Here is an 18,660-nt window from a genome sequence, read left to right on the forward strand (position 1 = left end):
GGACACGACTTAGCAACTAAACAGCAGTAAAGAACAACCTTCTATCTCAAGCTCTCATTTTTTAATTTCAGAAAAACAGCTATTGACCTAAAAGTACAGCTGATCACCCCCTAATAGTTCTGATTTGGTCTTGTGCTTCAGGATGAGGTATCCTGGTCCTTCCTGAGAAGACAATATAATAGCATCTTCATGGGATTTTTCACTGGTAGATTCCGGATGGAGATGGTGGTTAAGTTGCTTCAGTCATGTCCAACCCTTTGCGACCCCATGAACCGTAGCCAGCCCGTCTCCTCTGTCCATGGGATTCTCCAGGCAAGAATACTGGAGTGGGTTGCCATTTCTGATTAGATTCCTACTAAGCTTTCCTCCCTGGTAAGCATAAAACTATAGGTCATCATGGTAAGGCTCAAATTTCTTAAGACTTTAATTACAGGAAAATATTTCTTGTCTTTGCTTTTTTTTTTTTTTTTTAAGGCCATGCCACGTGGCATGCCGGATCTTAGTTCCCCAAACAGGATCGAACCCATGACGCCTGCATTGGGATCGTGGAATCTTAACTACTGGACTGCCAGGGAAGTCCCCTGTCTTTTTATAAATGAGGACAGGCATTTGTATTATTCTGTCACTATACTCCCTCTGCCTAGCATACTGCAAGCATTCAACAACTTTTTAAACAATAATCAAAACAATAAACATAGCAAAATATTACGCCTTTTTTTTTTTTTTAAATAGCACCACCCATCACTCCCTTGTATTGAACATCAAACTGAGGGGGCACATAGTGACTCCCCTCAAAGAGCAAAGTCCCATTATGACATCAGTTATTTATCAAGAGTTTCTATTAGGTCTACCAAAAGCTACATTTCATAATAGCCTCATATGATACAGTTGACAGTCCCATTTCCTAGCAGCAAGATTATAAGGGAATGCAATGAATCAAAACTACAATAAAAATTGTGTGATTATCATACATCAAGTAACAATACTCTCAAAGTCACTGTAAGCCAATTCTGAAGAATAACAACAAAAGTTAGGACTGGCCATTTTGAGCTGCTGCTGCTGCTAAGTCACTTCAGTCGTGTCCGACTCTGTGCGACCCCATAGACGGCAGCCCACCAGGCTCCGCCATCCCTGGGATTCTCCAGGCAAGAACACTGGAGTGGGTTGCCATTTCCTTCTCCAATGCATGAAAGTGAAAAGTGAAAGTGAAGTCACTGAGTCGTGTCCAAACCTCAGCGACCCCATGGACTGCAGCCCACCAAGCTCCTCCATCCATGGGATTTTCCAGGCAAGAGTACTAGAGTGGGGTGCCATTGCATTTTGAGCTGAACATCTACAATGTTATAAAAGACCAAATTTCCTTTTTCAAATTGTTCCTTAGGGCCAGATGGTCTTTATTTTGAAGTACTCAGCCCTGCCAGGGTAAAACAAAGTTGCTGCACAAGTTCTGAACTCTTTACTCACTTTCTTCTTTCTTCCCTCCATCTTGCAATCTCCTCTGGAGTGTCTAACTTGATTTTCTTCATACCAGGAGCATGCATCTAAGGGGAAAAGGCCTGCTGAATATCAGGAAGCATACTGTATGTTTTTGACTAAATCTCAAGAATTATAGGAGATAATGAAAACGCTGTACCCAACAGTACATTTACTAGCAGAGAATTTTTAAACTAAGCAAGCAGATTTTCTCTATCCTTATTATGACTTTTCCTTTAAAGAAAAGAGAGTAATTTTTTTCATGTCTTTAGTGCTATTGATTAAAAAGAAAAGCAAGCCATGATATAATCTTGGTTGTAAAGCAAATGTCATCAATTTCTTGAGTAATATTAGATACTCATATGACTGACCGACTATAGTTGAGGGAGTTAGCTAGAGAAATGATGAGTACACAAAACAATCTGAAACAGCACAGTTTAGTAAAACAAGCACAGAATTTGCAGCTAAGAAACCCAAGTGCAAGAATGAGTTCTGAGGCCCTGGGCAAATCATTTTATAAATCTTTTAAACAGGGCCAAGATTTATCTAGTCCACAGTGGATCATGACACTGAATAATGGATTACAAAAATGCCTTATCAAGTACAAAGGCTCATGAATGTTGCTTATTATTAGGCTATGTAGATAAAGTGCTATGAAGATAACAGATCAATGAAATAAAAAGAGCGTGTATCAAAAAAAAAAAAAAACAACTTACATTCCTCCAATGGAACTGGACAATCTTCTCATGTGCACTAAAAGAGCAATCTACCTCAGGGCACTGCACATAGTTTTGTTTTTGTTTTTTTTTAAGGAAAAAAAAAAGATTCAATTCAACATTTCCCATAAAAAACATACCCTTCTACTATACATACAGACATATTCTGGCATTATTACCTAGTATCCTGTCTATGTGGTATTATCTGTGAATACTTACAACAATCAGTTCAGTTCAGTTCAGTCAATAGCAAGACAAAACTCACTCCAAAACCAAGTTGCCCTCTAAAGGTATATAGTACAATAATACATAGCATTCACTTCTCCATTTGAGTGAACGCAGGACATCAGCAATGTTGTAAAATGCTCTTATTTCCTAAAGTCAAGCATGACTCCTACAAACTGAAGAGCACTTACCTAACTAAGAACTTCCTAGCTTTTTTTACTTCTCAACAGCTGCCAGCCCTCCCTTCTCCTCTGCTGCCATCTCACCGACTCCTGAAGTGGAAGCTCCCCATCCTCAAACTGCAAATCCCAGGGTTACTGTCTCAACTTGTCTTCAAACAACATTCCTATGATAACTCTACACTTTTACAGGAAGAAAGCTCAGAATTTCTACCAAATACACCCATTTTGCTAAATAAAATCAGGATAACCAAGAAACCTACTTTCGTATGTTCGGACATGTGTTTATCATACTTTTCTTGATTTTTAAAACCACGATCACAGGTATCACAAAAATAGTGAAAAACGGGTTCCTTTCTTTTCTGCAAATAAAAATGAAGAAGCATTAGGCTTTGGCTGAGAACTCAATCAGCAGTAAAAATATGTAGGCTTTGATTTTTCACATACTCTTACATGTGGAAGAAGCTTCTGAATATATTTCTAATGAAGGGGTGATTCTATTTCTTTAACATATACATGAGGAAAAGCCAGGTTTGTTAAAAAAAATTTTAAGACTTCCCTGGTGGTCCAGCAGTTAAGATTCTGTGTTTTGAATGCAGTGGGCAAGGTTTGATGCCTGTTCAGGGCTACCCAGGTGGCTTAGTGGTAGAGAATCTGCCTGACAATACAGGAGATGCAAGAGATGAAGGTTTGATCCCTGAGTCAGGAAGATCCACAGGAGGAGAAAATGGCAACCCACTCCTCGTTTCTTGCCTAGGAAATCCCATGGACAGAGGTGCCTGGTGGGGTCACAAAGAATCAGATATAACTGAGTGACTGAGCAGGCACGCAGGGAACTAAGATCCCACATGCCACAAGGCATGGCCAAAAAAAATTTTAATCTGAATAGAGTTAATATAAACCATTAATAGATTTCAAATTGGTAATCTAATTAAAATGCAGTAGAGCATATGTCAGAATAACCTAAAAATAAATATTCAGGGTAAAAACAGCATTTCTTTCTTTAGGATAAATAAAACAATGTGTGTGTGTATATATACATAACTACTAAATGAAAAAAAAAAAACTAGGTAAATAATATTTTCTTATTCTCAATTTACTATTTTTATGTTTAAACATAAAACAAAAAAATTATTACAATGATAAGACTATATAGGAAGTAAACTCCAATTGTTCAATGTTGAGATTATGTTATTAAATATATTATACACTCACAGTATTTTGTAAATATCAGCAATACACTTTTGATACCAAAATGAAGGGTAGTAACTTCATGATATAGATCTTATTCAATTTATTCTAATGACATTATTTATACATCTTAAAAGTCGAAAGACCAGATTGTTAAGCTACATGAGAATAAAGGAAGTCTATTTTAATGCTCAGTTTCTGAATATAATCAAGGGTTGAAAATACACAAAAACTTTTCATTTCATCCTTCCCCTCCCAAGCTGCTAGTGGAGTCGGGCAAGACTGAGCAACTTCACTTTCACTTTTCATTTTCATACATTGGAGAAGGAGATGGCAACCCACTCCAGTGTTCTTGCCTGGAGAATCCCAGGGACAGAGGAGCCTAGTGGGCTGCCGTCTATGGGGTCACATAGAGTCGGACACGACTGAAGCGACTTCGCAGCTGCAGCATATATTTTTTACTTTACTGAAGTTCAATAACATTTACATTTATCTGTAATCATAATTCCCCATATTTACTCCTGATACTAAATGTAAATGGATCGACTGTTTTCTTTTTGTACAATTTCTCCACTTTTTCACAAGAAGATTTTGCTTGAAGTTTTTACTTACAGCCAAGACTCTTAAAGATACTTTTATAGCAAAGCTATGGTGTGTCAGTGATGAATGCAAAACAGCAACAGTTCTGACAGATGAGATATGAAGCAGTGACATAGGGACCAAAGTGTCACATTTAAGAACATCTTTAAAAATACCTTTTTTTTCTGTTTTCTTCTGGGAGAGACGCTGAAGTCATTGACCCTTGCATCATGCTTTCGTGGAAAATAAGAATGTTTAACTGGAAAACAAAGAGAGATTCACAAATGTTAAAAACTGTACGATTATTTAATATTTTGCTAGAGCACATCATAAATACTTGAGTTAAAATAGTGGCAGCCCACCATTTCTAGAATCCTCCTGCAATGCAGGAGACCCAGGTTCGATCCCTGGGTCAGGAAGATCCACTGGAGAAGGGAATGGCAACCAACTCCAGAATTCTCACCTGGAGAATTCCAGGGACAGAGGACCCTGTCAGGCTACAATCCATGGGGTCACAAAGAGTCCGACACGACTGAGCGACTTTCACTTCCACCCTTTCTAGGAAGAATAGTGATTCACACACAGTTCCTGCCTTACAAGTTCTGCACTTACAAGTCTCTCTGCCTGCATGGCCAACCCCCAGACATATGCACTGCAAGAGACTCGGGTTCCATCCCTGTGTCGGGAAGATCCCCTGGAGAAGGAAATGGCAACCCAGCCCAGTATTCACGCCTGGGAAATCCCATGGACAGATGAGCCTGGTGGGCTACAGTCCATGGCGCTGCAAAGAGTCAGACAAAGAACAACTGATCCCTCACCTCCCTTAAGTCTCTGCTCCAATGTCACCTTACTCATGACTGACTGACATTTAAATCTGCACTGCCTGTGACTCTGCTTTCCTTCTCCACAGCACTCACTGCCTTCTAATACACACTGCTTTATTTTGTTTATTGTCTGCCATCTTACACCAGGAGATGCCAAGGCCTAAGATAAGAATTCCTGAATGTTTTGCTCACTGCTGTACCCTCACGTCCTGATTCATAGTTGGAATTAACCAAATAATTGCTGAACTAAATGAACAAGTCGGGAAAACGTAACTGTGGAACAAACTGTGAGACATTAATGACCGGAGTGCAAGGCAGTATCAGAAGAGGAGAGGGGAACAAGGGTGGAAGAGGAGGAGGAAATAGGGATGGAAAAGAAAGATAAGGGGTGGTACGGAGAGGCGTTAACAACCTACCTGGAGTGCTGTGGGGCTGCTGATGCCAAGGAAAACCACCAGGAGACTGCGTCCAGTACCGTGACGCTGAAGCCTGGAAATTCCAGGAAGGCTGGCCATTGGGTTGAGGCTGAGAATCGAAGGGGGACTGGGCGTCAAAGGGGGGCTGCGCCCCGGGGAGAATGTGGGCGTCGAAGGGGGGAGGTGCCCCGGGGAAAGTGCGGGCTTCCTCGCGGGGCTGTGCCTCTAAGGCAGGCTCGGACCCTGCTGCGGGAAGCGACGAAGGCGGCGGCGGCGGCGGCATCGCCCACAGCATCCAGTTGTTCGGCCGCGAGGCTCGGTCGCGTAGAGGCCCCAGCGTCGGGGTCAGCTCGGGGGCTGGGAACCACCCGGCGGGAGGAACAGCACCACCAGCCGGGTCGCCCATCGCCACCCGCCTGGTAGTCAACCCTGCGTGCGAGTGCGCAGCAAGCCTTAGGCGTCACTTCCGTTATCGCCAATAGCAAGGATCAGCCAATCACAAGCTGCGATGTCATCGGCCGGCGCCGGAAGAGTTTCCCTAGCGTTCGGCGGCTCGCTGGCTGCCCGTCGTGGAGTTCTGACTCTGCTTGGAGACACTTGTGTGCGTCTTCAGTGTCTGACCCCGCGGATGGCGAGGGATCTGATTGGGCCGGCCCTGCCGCCCGGGTTCAAGGCCGGCGGGTCGGCGGAGGACGAGGAGCGGGACTCCAGCCCCGGTAAGCGGCGGCGATTTACCCGCCCGCCAGGCCCTCTCTCATCCTTTGAGCCCTAACTTCAACGTCAGCTCAATGAAGGCTTTGCAAACTGTCACGCCCCCTCTTTACCCATGGGGTTTTTTTTTTTTCTACTTAAATACAACAGGTATTTAATAAACTTTTGAGATAACTTGTTGATATAGCTGTCTACACCTATTACTCAGTAGTCCTCTAGTCTTAACACATAACTGGTACCTCGTATTTGCCAAAAAAAAAAGATTCTCAGACCCCTCCCTGAGCATCCATCTCCTTTCTTGTTTGTTCTGATGTGTAGCCTGGGGCTGACTGAAGTTAGGAAACAGTAAAGCTGAAAGAATAACCCTCCCATTTCTGAATCTAATTTGCACTCTTGACTACCCAGAGGCCATGTTTCCACCTAGAGCTTTCTTTCCAGATCTTGTTTTCACTATGGTTTTTAAAAAGTTAGGTGTTTATTTTACCAAGGAAAGTTCCCTTCAACAATGACTAAAGAAAAGTTTTATTTAGCACACAGGTTTGAGATGGACCAAATTAATTTTATTTGACTACTCTGGAAAACTGAATTTTGAGAATTGTCCCCTGAGATCATGTTTTAAAACTGGGGTGCAGATGTTTTCTTGAGACAAGTCCCAACATCCAGATACTGCTTTGCGGAAGCTGAGTGGAACCTGAACCTTTCTTACTCTGACTTTATTCTCTTCATCTGCAGTGACCTTCATACCACTCATCTCAGCTACATTTGCAGTCACACACGGGCCTTATTCCATTTCTGAAAACTTTTTTGGGGAGGGAGGAAGGCACCTCGTAGCTTGTGGGATCTTATTTCCACGACCAGGAATTGAACCCAGGCCCTCCACAGTGAGACCACAGATTCGCAGTCCTAACCACTGGACCACCAGGGATTTTCCACATCGCTGAAAACTTCAGTGTCATTCTCAGCCAGAACCCCATCATTCTTGGTTACTCTCATTGTTCAGTTGCTAAGTTGTGTCTGACTCTTTGCGACCCCATGGACTGCAGCATGCCAGGCTCCCCTATCCTCCGCTATCTCCCAGAGTTTGCTCAAATTCATGTCCATTGAGTCAGTGATTTTATCTAACCATCTCATTCTCTACTGCCCTTTTCTTTTGCCTTCAATCTTTCCCAGCTTCAGGGTCTTTTCCAGTGAGTCGGCTCTTTGCATCAGGTGGCCAAAGGATTGGAGCTTCAGCTTCAGCATCGATCCTTCCAGTGAATATTTCAGGGTCGATTTCCTTTAGGATTGACTGGTTTGATCACCTTGCTGTCTGCGGGACTCTTAAGAGTCTTCTCCAGCACCACAGTTCGAAAGCATCAGTTTTTCAGTGCTCAGCCTTTTTATGGTCCAGCTCTCACGTCCACAAATGACTACTAGAAGAACCATAGCTTTGACTGTACAGACCTTTGTCAGCAAAGTGACATCTCTGCTTTTTAATATGCTTGGTTACTGTCATCACAGTTTTTTTTTTTGTGGTTTTTTTTTTGTTTTGTTTTTTTTTTTGGTTTTAGTCTCATTGAGCCTCTCTGCCTCAGTCCTGGCGGGCCTCCTTCCTTTTATTGTTTCTGTCCCTGCTTTACTTAGCCTCTGTGGTCCATCCATTCGTCCCTTCTCTTGTCAGTGTCTTCCGCTGCCTTTTCCCATCCAGTAATTCTGTAAATCCGTCTGACAAAACTTCCACCCTGGCTCAGTCCAGATGTTCACCTCTAGTGGACCACACCCAGGCTTCCACATGCTGCTAGATGAAACCTCGCCCCTCCACAGGCTACTGCTGCTACAAACCATAATCTCCTCCCTGGCTGGGTCCTCAGCTCTGCCCTGCCATCCTGTGATGTCTTCCCACACAGCTCTCCGCCCCAGTGGTCAGCTTTGACTTTTTAAAGCCTACTCTTTCTTCTTTAGCCTCTCCCTCCATCACAGAAAAAGTAGATACCATCTTAAAAAAACTTCCTCACTTTTCTGGTACTATGCCTAAAAACTCTCCTGCATCTCTGCTCTTTCAGCTTCCCTTTGATTGTAGTGGAAGAGGGGAACTACCTCCTTCCAAGGCTAAACATTCCATTTTTACTCAAAACCCCTTCCCTCACTTCTCCTGGGGGTTCTTTGCCTTTGAACTTTCGGATCGTTCCCATCTTCCTGAAGACTACTCCACATCGTCCTGTAGCTGCTGCTGTCTCTCTCTGACCAAGTCTGGACCTTCACCGTTTTCTTCTTAACCCACTGCATCCTGGCTTCTGTTCTTCCCAGTCCACGGAGACTGCTGTCACCAATTTCACTGTGAAAATAAGCAATCCGCCAGTTGTCTCTCAGCACCTTTTTTCATTAATAGCTTTTTCTATTTACGTATTTATTTTTGGATTCACTGGGTCTTCATTGCAGCTTGCAGGCTTTCTCTGGTTGTGACAAGCCGGGCCTACTCTAGTTGCGGTGCGTGGACTTCTCACTGCTCCAGGGTACGTGACTTCAGTAGTTGCTGCACGTGGACTCGGTCACTGTGGTTCATGACCTCTAGAGTACGGGCTCAGTAGCTCTGGTGCACAGGACCAGAGATTGAACCCAGGTCCCCTGCATTGGCAGGCAGATTCTTAACCACTGAACCGCTCAGGAAGTCCTTCTCAGCAACTTGTTGCTAAATTCAAGGCACTCTTTTCAGTCCTGACCTTGCTTGACCTCACAGCAACATCCTCCCACCCCCGCCACTCCCACTCCCATGATCCCTCCTTCTCTCCTCTCTTGGCTCCAGCCACTCTGAGCACATTTCTAGATGCGTCAGCCCCTTCGGCTTGCAGGGCATTGCAGGTGCTTTTCCCTCTGCGTGGACCACGTTTGCCCCAACCCACACTCCCTTTGCCCAGCTAACTCAGTCTCATCCTTTGACCTCAGCCCACCCAGCGCCCTTTGTAGGCAGCTTTCTCTGATGTCACTACCTACTCCCATCAAAAGATACTTGGATGCTCCTTCTTGATATTTCCGTGACTTAAGCCTGTCACAGGATCAGCAAGCTTTTCCTGGACCAGACGGTAAATATTTTAGACTTTGCCTGTCAACAGGCAAAATCAAGATTATTGTGAAAGTCTGTATGAAACAAAAGAGAAAACAAATTTCCACAAAATTTTTTAAGTCTTCATTGAATTTATTACAATGTAGCTTCTGTTTTATGTTTTGATTTTTTGACTGAGAGGCACATGGGATCTTCACTCCCTTACCAGGGATTGAACCCCCTTCATTGGAAGGTGCAGTCTTAAGCTTGGGACCAGTAGGCAAGTCCCTAAATTTTTACTGTTGAAATTGAAAACATAATATGAGTGTAATTCTTTTGTCGTATAAACGTACTAGTGAGAAGAATGGAATTGCTTTAGAGGGAATAACATTTTACTTAATTGGTGTTCAGAGTCAGTGTTTCCTGTTACGATCAGTCACTGGTCTGTAAAGAGGTTTGATGTACTATATACTGAGTCCTTCTTTTTGTGTCTGCATAATTCTGTCTGATAGATATTACAAGGGGAACATAATGGAGTATATAAGACATAATCTGTATTCTTATGGAAGTTGTAATCTATTGGTAAAATTACCACTGCGGTGGGAGAGCTGCCTTAATAACATGCATCACTGCCCTAGGAGTGAGATGGAATTGTTCATTACAGGCACCTAAAACAGTATTTTGAGACATTTTCTATAGTTCTATAAAAAAGTGAAGCCAGGCATATCCTCAATTTTATTAGAAAGTCTGTAATGGTGCTTATATTGTACTAACTTATGTTTTCAATATTCTTTTTTTAATATTACCATTTCTTAGTATTATCTTATTGTGTAATAATTGTTTTGACACAACCCAAATGGAAAATCAAGAAATATATTCTGAATGTTACTTTTTTACATTATTTTTCCTGGGATCATTTTTTTAAAAAATAAGGCCTTACATTCTTCTCAGAGGACTTTGGTCTTCGTCTGTTTATTCCCATCTTTAAACATATATCCCATGTGTTTCTTTAAAAATTCAAGGCAGATTCATCTCTTAGTTATAATACAGCACATGTTTAACCCATTTAACCTTTTAATCATTTGAACTTTACAAAAGACTATTAAAACCTCATCTTGATTGGAATCAACCCAAAATTAGCCAGTAGTGTCAAATCGACAAATTACATTGATAACACCCATATATAAGAAAAGAAAGGAGCAAAAGAGAAAAAAAATAAAGGAAAAAGAAAAAACTTCCCTCCTCAATATTTAGAAACAAGAAGATGGAAAGAACCAATCATGGGAATGAAGTGTAATCTCTTAATCTCTTTCAAGGGATTCCCTGGTGGCTCAGACTGTAAAGTGTCTGCCTGCAGTGTGGGGGACCTGGGCCTGGAAAATCCCGTGGACGGAGGAGCCTGGTAGGCTACAGTCCACAGGGTCACACAGAGGCAGACACGACTGAGTGACTTCACTTTAACTTTTAACTTTAATCTCTTTCATGTTAAACTATGACCCACTCCCCCTAGAATTTTGAAGAAAGGATTATGTGTGGAAGGTGGTGTTCTCCCCTTGCTATATTGTAAAAGGTGCTTTCTCTGGGATTAGTACTGCATACAGAGATAAACCAGAAATCAGTAAGGGCATTATTCATCACAATCAGAAGTCATATGTAATCTCCATTTATGGTTGAGGAACATTTACATACTAAGACATTAACTATTCTGCAATCTTAAACAGCAGTGGGAGACACGAGTTCTGTCCCTTAATTCTTAATGGTTTCCGCCTTTTGCTGCTTGATTGTTCTTTTCTAGGCATGCTGTGTTACAAATTTAGCATTTTTTGTCCTAAAAGTCCTTCCTTTATTTAATGATATATAGAAGAAAATGTATCCAATTTGTTAAGATAGGGACTTCCCTGGCAGTCCAGCCCTTAAGATTGCACGTTTCCACCGCTGGGGGCATGGGTTCAATCCCAGGTGGGAGGACTGAGATCTCACATGCTGTGCAGCACAGCCAAAAATCAGTCAGTCAGTCTTATTTAAAAGAAAAAAAGGGAGGGCATGGCATGGGAAGATTAAATAACATTCAGATCACACAGCTGATAAGCAGCTGAGCTGGAATTCATGGCTAGAGTCTGACCCCAAAGCATACAGCGTAACTAACGCCTTTATACCTTCAGGTTTTGTCTTGTCACTTTGCTTACTTTGCTTTAGCCACCCTGGCTGCTTTGTCCCTCAAGCACTTCAAGCTTGTTCTCTCCATAGGACCTTTGCAGCAGTGATTCCCCATCTAGAATGTTCTTCCCTCAGATTGTTCTGTGGCCACTGTCATCATTTAAGTCTCCGTACAAATGTCTTCTCAGGGGGACCTTCCCTCACCTCTGTCTTTAAAATTACCCTCCCACATGTTCACAGTCACCTTTTTAAATTTATTTTCTAAGTTATGTCTCTAGAAGTATTTACTCAATAAACATTTGTTGAATGTTGACCCTTTGTTGAATGTTGTTTGGTGTAGTGGTTAAGAGGCTCATATCATAACTCCTCTGTTTAGTTGTGTAGAATTGGGCGAGATACTATCTCTTTGCCCTAGTCTCCTTATCTGCGAGATAGACTACTGTCCTAATAAGGTTGTTGTCAGAATTAAGTAGGTAAATGCGCAGAAGTTTCTCTTAAGTTCTTGCTGTTGTTAATACTGAGTGAATGGCATACCTGGAAAGCTCTTTGGAAAATCATATTTCCAAGTCCTCCGCCAGGCCAACTGAGTCAAAATCTCTGGGGCAAGGGCCCAGGAATCTCTCTCTCTTTTTTTTTTTTAATATTTTGGTGAATTTATTAAACATCCAGGCTGGAGAACTACAGCAGTAGAGTTTTGGCATCACTGCTCAGAATTGACATAGACAATTTTGTGTGTGTAACGTCTTACAATAATAATTTTTGCTAAGCCATAAAGTAGGAGCAGTTGGCTCTGTTAGTGGGCCCAGAAGACCATTATCCCTCCTTCAGCATCCCCACCCCAGTGCAGCCTCATTCCCTTCTCTGAGTCTCTGTCAAGAAGGAACAGAATTTAGAGTGTGTCTGCCCTTGTCTCTGCTTGGAAATAATCTTGAACAGAAAACTAACTGAGAAGTATGATAATGCTAGTAAAGATATTTTTTAAAGTGGTGATTCTTAGAAACCAGAATGAAGAATTTTGATTTTTAACATATTAAAGTATGAAATGGCAGATTTGTTGTTTGGTTAGCTCCTGTGATGTATTATCTACCATATGTTGTCTGTTAGTAAAAAAAGAGTCATGAAGCCATTTGGCAGTTGCACCCACCAATATCACAACCAATGCAAAAACTGTAAGATGTCAGGAAGATTACATGCTGTTGCTGTAAGTTCAGGTTTTAAAATTTTTGTGAATCTCATAGCTAACGCTGTATAAGATATGATCTCTGCCTTCCTAGAGTTGGAAAGACTAAACTACTATACAGAACAAGAGCAAACGAGATTAAAGTCCGTAATAAATGATAGCCCGCCAGTGCTGTGAATTTCAGAAAATAAAGTGTGAAATGTCAGCTCAGGCAGCAGTCTCCAGCCTTTTTGGTACCAGGGACCCGTTGCGGGGAAGACAGTTTTTCCACAGATGGGGTAGGGGGGTGATTTTGGAGTGATTTCAAGCACATTGCATTTATTATGCACTTTATTATTATTACATGTGCCCCCACCCCAGATCATCAGACATTTGATCCTGAAGGTTGAGGACCCCTGAGCTGAGAGATTCACTGAAACAGTTGTGACTACTTACGGCAAACACAAGACATCTTTTTCAGTTGCAGGACCAGCTCTGCCTCCTAATTATAAAAGCAGTAGTTCAGAATCATCAGACAGCGACGAGGACAGTAGTTCTTTATCTGAAGAAGGAAATCAAGAATCTGAAGACGACGACACTGGTCCACCAGCACGGTCAGTCCGTTATTACATTAAATGGTAAACGAAGCTCCAAATCTGGTACATATTGGTTAGAGTAGATAGCTGGAAAGGGGCTTCCCTGGTGGCTCAGATGGTTAAGAATCTGCCTGCAGTGCAGGAGACCCAGGTTCAATCCCAGGGTCGGGAACACACCCTGGAGGAGGAAATGGCAACCCATTCCAGTATTCTTGCCTGGAGAATCCCACGGACAGAGGAGCCTGGTGGGCTACCGTCTGTGGAGTTGCGAAAGAGTTGGACACGACTGAGCAACTAACACTTTCCCTTTACTTTCTCAAGGAGCTATCATAACCTGTATTTATACAGCACAAGAAGAAATCACTTCATATTTCATTTCCTCATGAACTATACCTTTTATAGAAAAATGTATCTTAGTAGTATATAGCTCCAGAGATATCTAGAATTTCAATAAATGTCTTATATAAAGGATTTTTCCATAAGGTATTATTGAAGTGATTAAATATTCTGTATAAACCATACATCTTCTTTTAAAAATTGTATGTGCAGTGTGTGCTTTTTGTTTAAGGAAATGAAGAATTCCCTCTGACCTAGCCTTACTCACCAGAGGCCCATGTAGATAAGAAATCAAATCTTTATTATTGGATAGCAAGGGTTTTTTTTTTAATGCATTTTAATGACTAAGGGACAAAAATAGCAACCCTTACAAAAGTGAATTTAAAAGCCAATGTCGTAAATTCTTTGCTTAAAAATATCTCGCAAGTAGAATATTTGAAACTTCACTGATTAGAGTCTTTATCAACACAGAAAATATAGAAAATTGATACACTACTGCTGTAAAGAAGTAACCAGTCTCTATTTTAGACCTCAAGTGAATTCCCGGAAAAGATTAGTATAAGATCTGTGATAGCTTTTCTTTTTTACTTGGCAAGATAAATTCATCCTTTCAGAGTTTATACAACTAAGTTGAAGTTAATATGCCTTTAAAAATTAAAATTTCCCTATGAAAAAGCTTCTGACATACATGCACAGAATTACACTATGTTTTCAGAAAACTGAGGAGAAATCAAGATGACGACGACGACGATGATGATGAAGGGTTTTTTGGACCAGCTCTTCCTCCTGGGTTTAAAAAGCAAGATGATTCTCCTCCACGGTAAGAATGTGTACCCTTTCAGGACGTCTTTCCTCATGTCTGTTAATTCAGTAAAGAGTTGTCTGAAATTGTCTTTTTGTTTGTTTGTTTTGTTTTTTAATTTTGTTTTTTTGGCTGCGTTGGGTCTTACTAGTTGCGACATGTGTGATCTACTTCCCTGACAGGATCGAACCTGGGCCACCTGCATTGTGAGCTCAGTGTCTTAACCGCTGGACCACCAGAGAAGTCCCTGAAATTGTTTTTTAACTTCTATGTTTATAACATTTGAAATACATTTGAAATGAAAAAAAAATTTTTAATCCACATGAGAAAAATAATTATTTACATGTTTATGACACTTAACAATTCATGAAAAACACTCATCTCTTATTTGATACTCACAACAGCATTCTGTGACAGGTTGGGTGAAACGTGACCCTTCCCCCACCCTCCCCCTTTTTTTTTTAACAAAGTTTCACGTATAGCTAATGACTAGAATGCTGGTATTTGATCTTTTTTTCTTTTTTTCTTTCTTTCTTTTTTTGGCTGCACCACTTGACACATGAGATCCTGGTTTCCCAACCAGGGATCTAATTCAGACATCTTCTTAATTATTTATTGAAAGAACAGACAAATCCCTATGTACCAAATTACACAGTTAACTTAACCTCAAATGTGTCATCCATGGATTAAGATAGCAACACAACCCTTACAGAATTGCCATGGTGATTGAGATGTCGTATCTGTATACATATATAAACGTATGATTCTCCTATAGTGCCTCGCACAGAATAAAAGTATAGTAAATATTGTCTTCTCGAAATTACAAAATTTTTAAATGCTGAATATGAAATTGCACACCAAATTGTTTATAATTCATAACATTATATCCCAGTGTGCAAGAACAAGTAGGAAAGGCTGTTGTACACTTTATATTCAGAGGTTGTAATCACAATTGTCAGCTTCTAATTTTCATATAACTTTCTGGAAATAACTGCCTCTGACTATAACTCAAAAAAACACTTTTTGTTGTGAATATAAAACAGTTTTTGTAATGGTGTCTGCAAATAAAAGGGTGCTTATTAGTAAAAAAAATTAGAGGGCTGGGCAATCTGTGGCTGTTTTTGTATGGCCCTCAAGCTAAGAATGATCATTAGGGGACCATCATGGGAAATAGATGGGGAAACAGTGGAAACAGTGTCAGACTTTATTTGTTTGGGCTCCAAAATCACTGCAGATGGTGACTGCAGCCATGAAATTAAAAGATGCTTACTCCTTGGAAGAAAAGTTATGACCAACCTAGATAGCATATTCAAAAGCAGAGACATTACTTTGCCGACTAAGATCGGTCTACTCAAGGCTATGGTTTTTCCAGTAGTCATATATGGATGTGAGAGTTGGACTGTGAAGAAGGCTGAGCGCTGAAGAATTGATGCTTTTGAACTGTGGTGTTGGAGAAGACTCTTGAGAGTCCCTTGGACTGCAAGGAGATCCAACCAGTCCATTCTGAAGGAGATCAGCCCTGGGATTTCTTTGGAAGGAATGATGCTAAAGCTGAAACTCCAGTACTTTGGCCACCTCATGCGAAGAGTTGACTCATTGGAAAAGACTCTGATGCTGGGAGGGATTGAGGGCAGGAGGAGAAGGGGACGACAGAGGATGATATGGCTGGATGACATCACTGACTCGATGGACGTGAGTCTGAGTGAACTCCAGGAGTTGGTGATGGATAGGTAAGCCTGGCATGCTGCAATTCATGGGGTCGCAAAGAGTCGGACACAACTGAGCAACTGAAAGAAAATAGTTATTAGAGGCATAGCAGTTTCTATTCTGTCTTGACGATAATATATGTTTGAAATAAACAGGTGGTAGGATATATCGGAAGCAAAACCTTCCATAAGCCTGTAGCATGCCATGGTTATGTTCCTTTACTATATTTTAAGCTAGTATGTTTTAGTAATTTTATCCTCCCAAGATTCCCCAAGGCCAGAGAATTGAGCTGTACTTGCATTTGTAGATCTGCTAGAAACTCAGAAAAAACTCTTAGAGCACTTCCTTATACTTTATAAATGACAGCTGATTTGATGTCTCTTAACACCACACTTCTGCATTTTTCACATGTACAGTTGTTTCTGTTCATAGCAGTTTTATGAACCAAGACAAGAGGTAGCTAAGTGGCCAGGATCGGAACCCAGACCTTGAGACTCTGGTACTGTTTTTGCCCTGCTGGGAAACCTGTGTGTAAGACTGATTGAACGTAGTGCCATCTGGAAAATTCAGCTTAGGACGTCGCTGCCATCTTGGTTGGTCCCACTGACATAGGGACATCTCTGGAAAAGAGCGAAGATAGAATGGAGAAACTGCAGTATGAAAGAGAGTAGGAAGTATCATTCCTCTTTTCGTTTTTTCCACACAAAAAGTAGCACTCTCTCTTTCGAAGACCCAGAATTTCAGCAGATTTTCTCTTTTGAACAGATGTTAGTTGCCTCAGACTGTGGCAATAGGGCAACTTGAAAGAAAATGAACTTCGACATCAGATAAACCGGGGTTCAAACTCCAGCTCTGGGCACTTCCCTGGCAGTCCAGTGGTTAAGCCTCCATGCTTCCAATGCAGGGGATACAGGTTTGATTCCTGGTTGGGGAACTAAGATCCCATATGCCATGCAGCGTGGCCAAAAAGAAAGCAAAACAACCAGAGCAAGAGCTCCAGTTCTGCCGCATACCAGTTTGTGTTGTCCTTGGGCATCATTTTGCTTAGGTAGAAAATGGAGCGACTTATACCAACCAGGACTTTTTTAGGGAAACAGAAAAATGCACTCTCTGGTTGAAATGAGGTTAGCATACTACCGTTTCCTTTCTCTCTGGGTCTCAGGGGAACTATTTTCTTTGTTACACATTTCCACATCATAATTGGGTTGTTAGGATGAAATGTTGGCTTTTGTACTGTCTTGACACATGTAACCATAAATTACTAACAGCTGTTGTACGCATTCGCTACATATGTCCTTAAGACTCCATTTGTGCTCAAGTAGTTGTAACTGTAATTAAAATGCCACTAAGGTATTTTTCAGTGGACAGTGACTATCAAAACCGAAAGTCACGGCACAAGATAAAAAGATCTTCACAGGCTTTAGTCCATAATACATAATAAGGATTCTATTTTTTTTTTTCTGGTCTTTATTTTTATTTACCATAGTTCTTAATAGTTTAGCATCTAATCATTAACTAATAAATAGAAAATTAAAGTGTAGAAATTAAATTTTTTATGATACTCAGTGAAAAAATGCTCGGTTTGTTGTTTAATGGCTCAGTTGTGTCTGACTCTTTACAACCCCAGGGACGGCGGCACACCAGGTTTCTCTGTCCATCACCAATCCCGGAGCCTGCTCAAACTCACGCCCATCAAGTCTAACGGTGATGCCATCCGACCATCTCGTCCTCTGTCACTCTCTTCTCCTGCCTTCTATCTTTCCCAGCATCAGGGACTTTTCTAATGAGTCGACTCTTTGCATCAGGTGGCCAGAGTATTGGAGCTTCAGCTTCAGCATCTGTCCTTCCAATGAATATTCAGGGTTGATTTCCTTTAGGATGCACTGATTGGATCGCCTTGCAGTCCAAGGGACTCTCAAGAGTCTTCTGCAACACGACAGTTCAAAAGCATCAGTTCTTTGGCACTCAGCCTTCTTTATGATTCAACTCTCACATCCATTCATGAATTCTAAGTTACAGAGTAAAAATAACACATTGAATAAGATTCTCATTTTTGACATTTGTCATTATTATCTGGCTTTTTATTATTTTACTGAAAAGTAAAAGTCAACTGAAAGCTGACTTTTTAAAGGTACGTTTTATTTTTCAGGCCTATGATAGGTCCTGCACTACCACCTGGTTTTCTTAAATCTACACAGAAAAGTGACAAAGGCAGAAGTGATCCAGGACAAGTATCATCATATTTCAACTCTGAGGTTTGGGGATTTTTCTATTAAAGAACAAGATGTAAGAAACTCAAGACTTTACGTAGCCATGACTATAATCATTTGTCTCTAATGTAAGATGTGTCATAGTCCTACTAATTTAGGATCGTAGCATACGTAGACGAAATCAAAGGCTGTCACAGACCTGAGATTCTGTTAGGAAAATAACAAGGCAGTCATGTGTTGACAGGGTGTGACCGATTCATGCTTCTCATCCTTAAAGGGAAGCTTTTGAGTCCTAGAAAGTAGAATACAGTGAACAGTTTAAGGAATCGTTGTGATTTGATGCAAAAGAGAGCAGGCTGA

At 41.2% G+C, this 18,660-nt stretch overlaps 2 protein-coding genes across 3 annotated transcripts in view; one reads left to right on the top strand and one right to left on the bottom strand.

Moving 5' to 3' along the window:
• Window positions 1–6,044, bottom strand: part of NUFIP1 (nuclear FMR1 interacting protein 1) — a 32,798-nt gene extending 26,754 nt beyond the window's left edge. The window contains exons 1-5 of the mRNA XM_027973546.2: window positions 5,604–6,044; window positions 4,540–4,622; window positions 2,857–2,955; window positions 2,190–2,252; window positions 1,465–1,541 (exon numbers count right to left, since the gene is read on the bottom strand). Coding sequence (XP_027829347.1) covers window positions 1,465–1,541; window positions 2,190–2,252; window positions 2,857–2,955; window positions 4,540–4,622; window positions 5,604–6,009 — 728 coding nt within the window. The 5' untranslated portion in view covers window positions 6,010–6,044. The remainder of the gene's footprint in view (window positions 1–1,464; window positions 1,542–2,189; window positions 2,253–2,856; window positions 2,956–4,539; window positions 4,623–5,603) is intronic.
• A 99-nt stretch (window positions 6,045–6,143) lies between these two features.
• The window catches only part of GPALPP1 (GPALPP motifs containing 1), a 32,285-nt gene continuing 19,768 nt past the window's right edge, over window positions 6,144–18,660 (top strand). For both annotated transcript variants that reach the window (XM_004012055.6, XM_012184390.5), the window contains exons 1-4: window positions 6,144–6,319; window positions 13,131–13,263; window positions 14,297–14,401; window positions 18,240–18,345. In XM_004012055.6, the coding sequence (XP_004012104.4) occupies window positions 6,232–6,319; window positions 13,131–13,263; window positions 14,297–14,401; window positions 18,240–18,345 (432 nt within the window). In that variant the 5' untranslated portion in view covers window positions 6,144–6,231. The remainder of the gene's footprint in view (window positions 6,320–13,130; window positions 13,264–14,296; window positions 14,402–18,239; window positions 18,346–18,660) is intronic.

This window comes from Ovis aries, chromosome 10, assembly GCF_016772045.2.
Source record: "Ovis aries strain OAR_USU_Benz2616 breed Rambouillet chromosome 10, ARS-UI_Ramb_v3.0, whole genome shotgun sequence".
In the NCBI taxonomy this organism is placed as follows: Eukaryota; Metazoa; Chordata; class Mammalia; order Artiodactyla; family Bovidae; genus Ovis; species Ovis aries.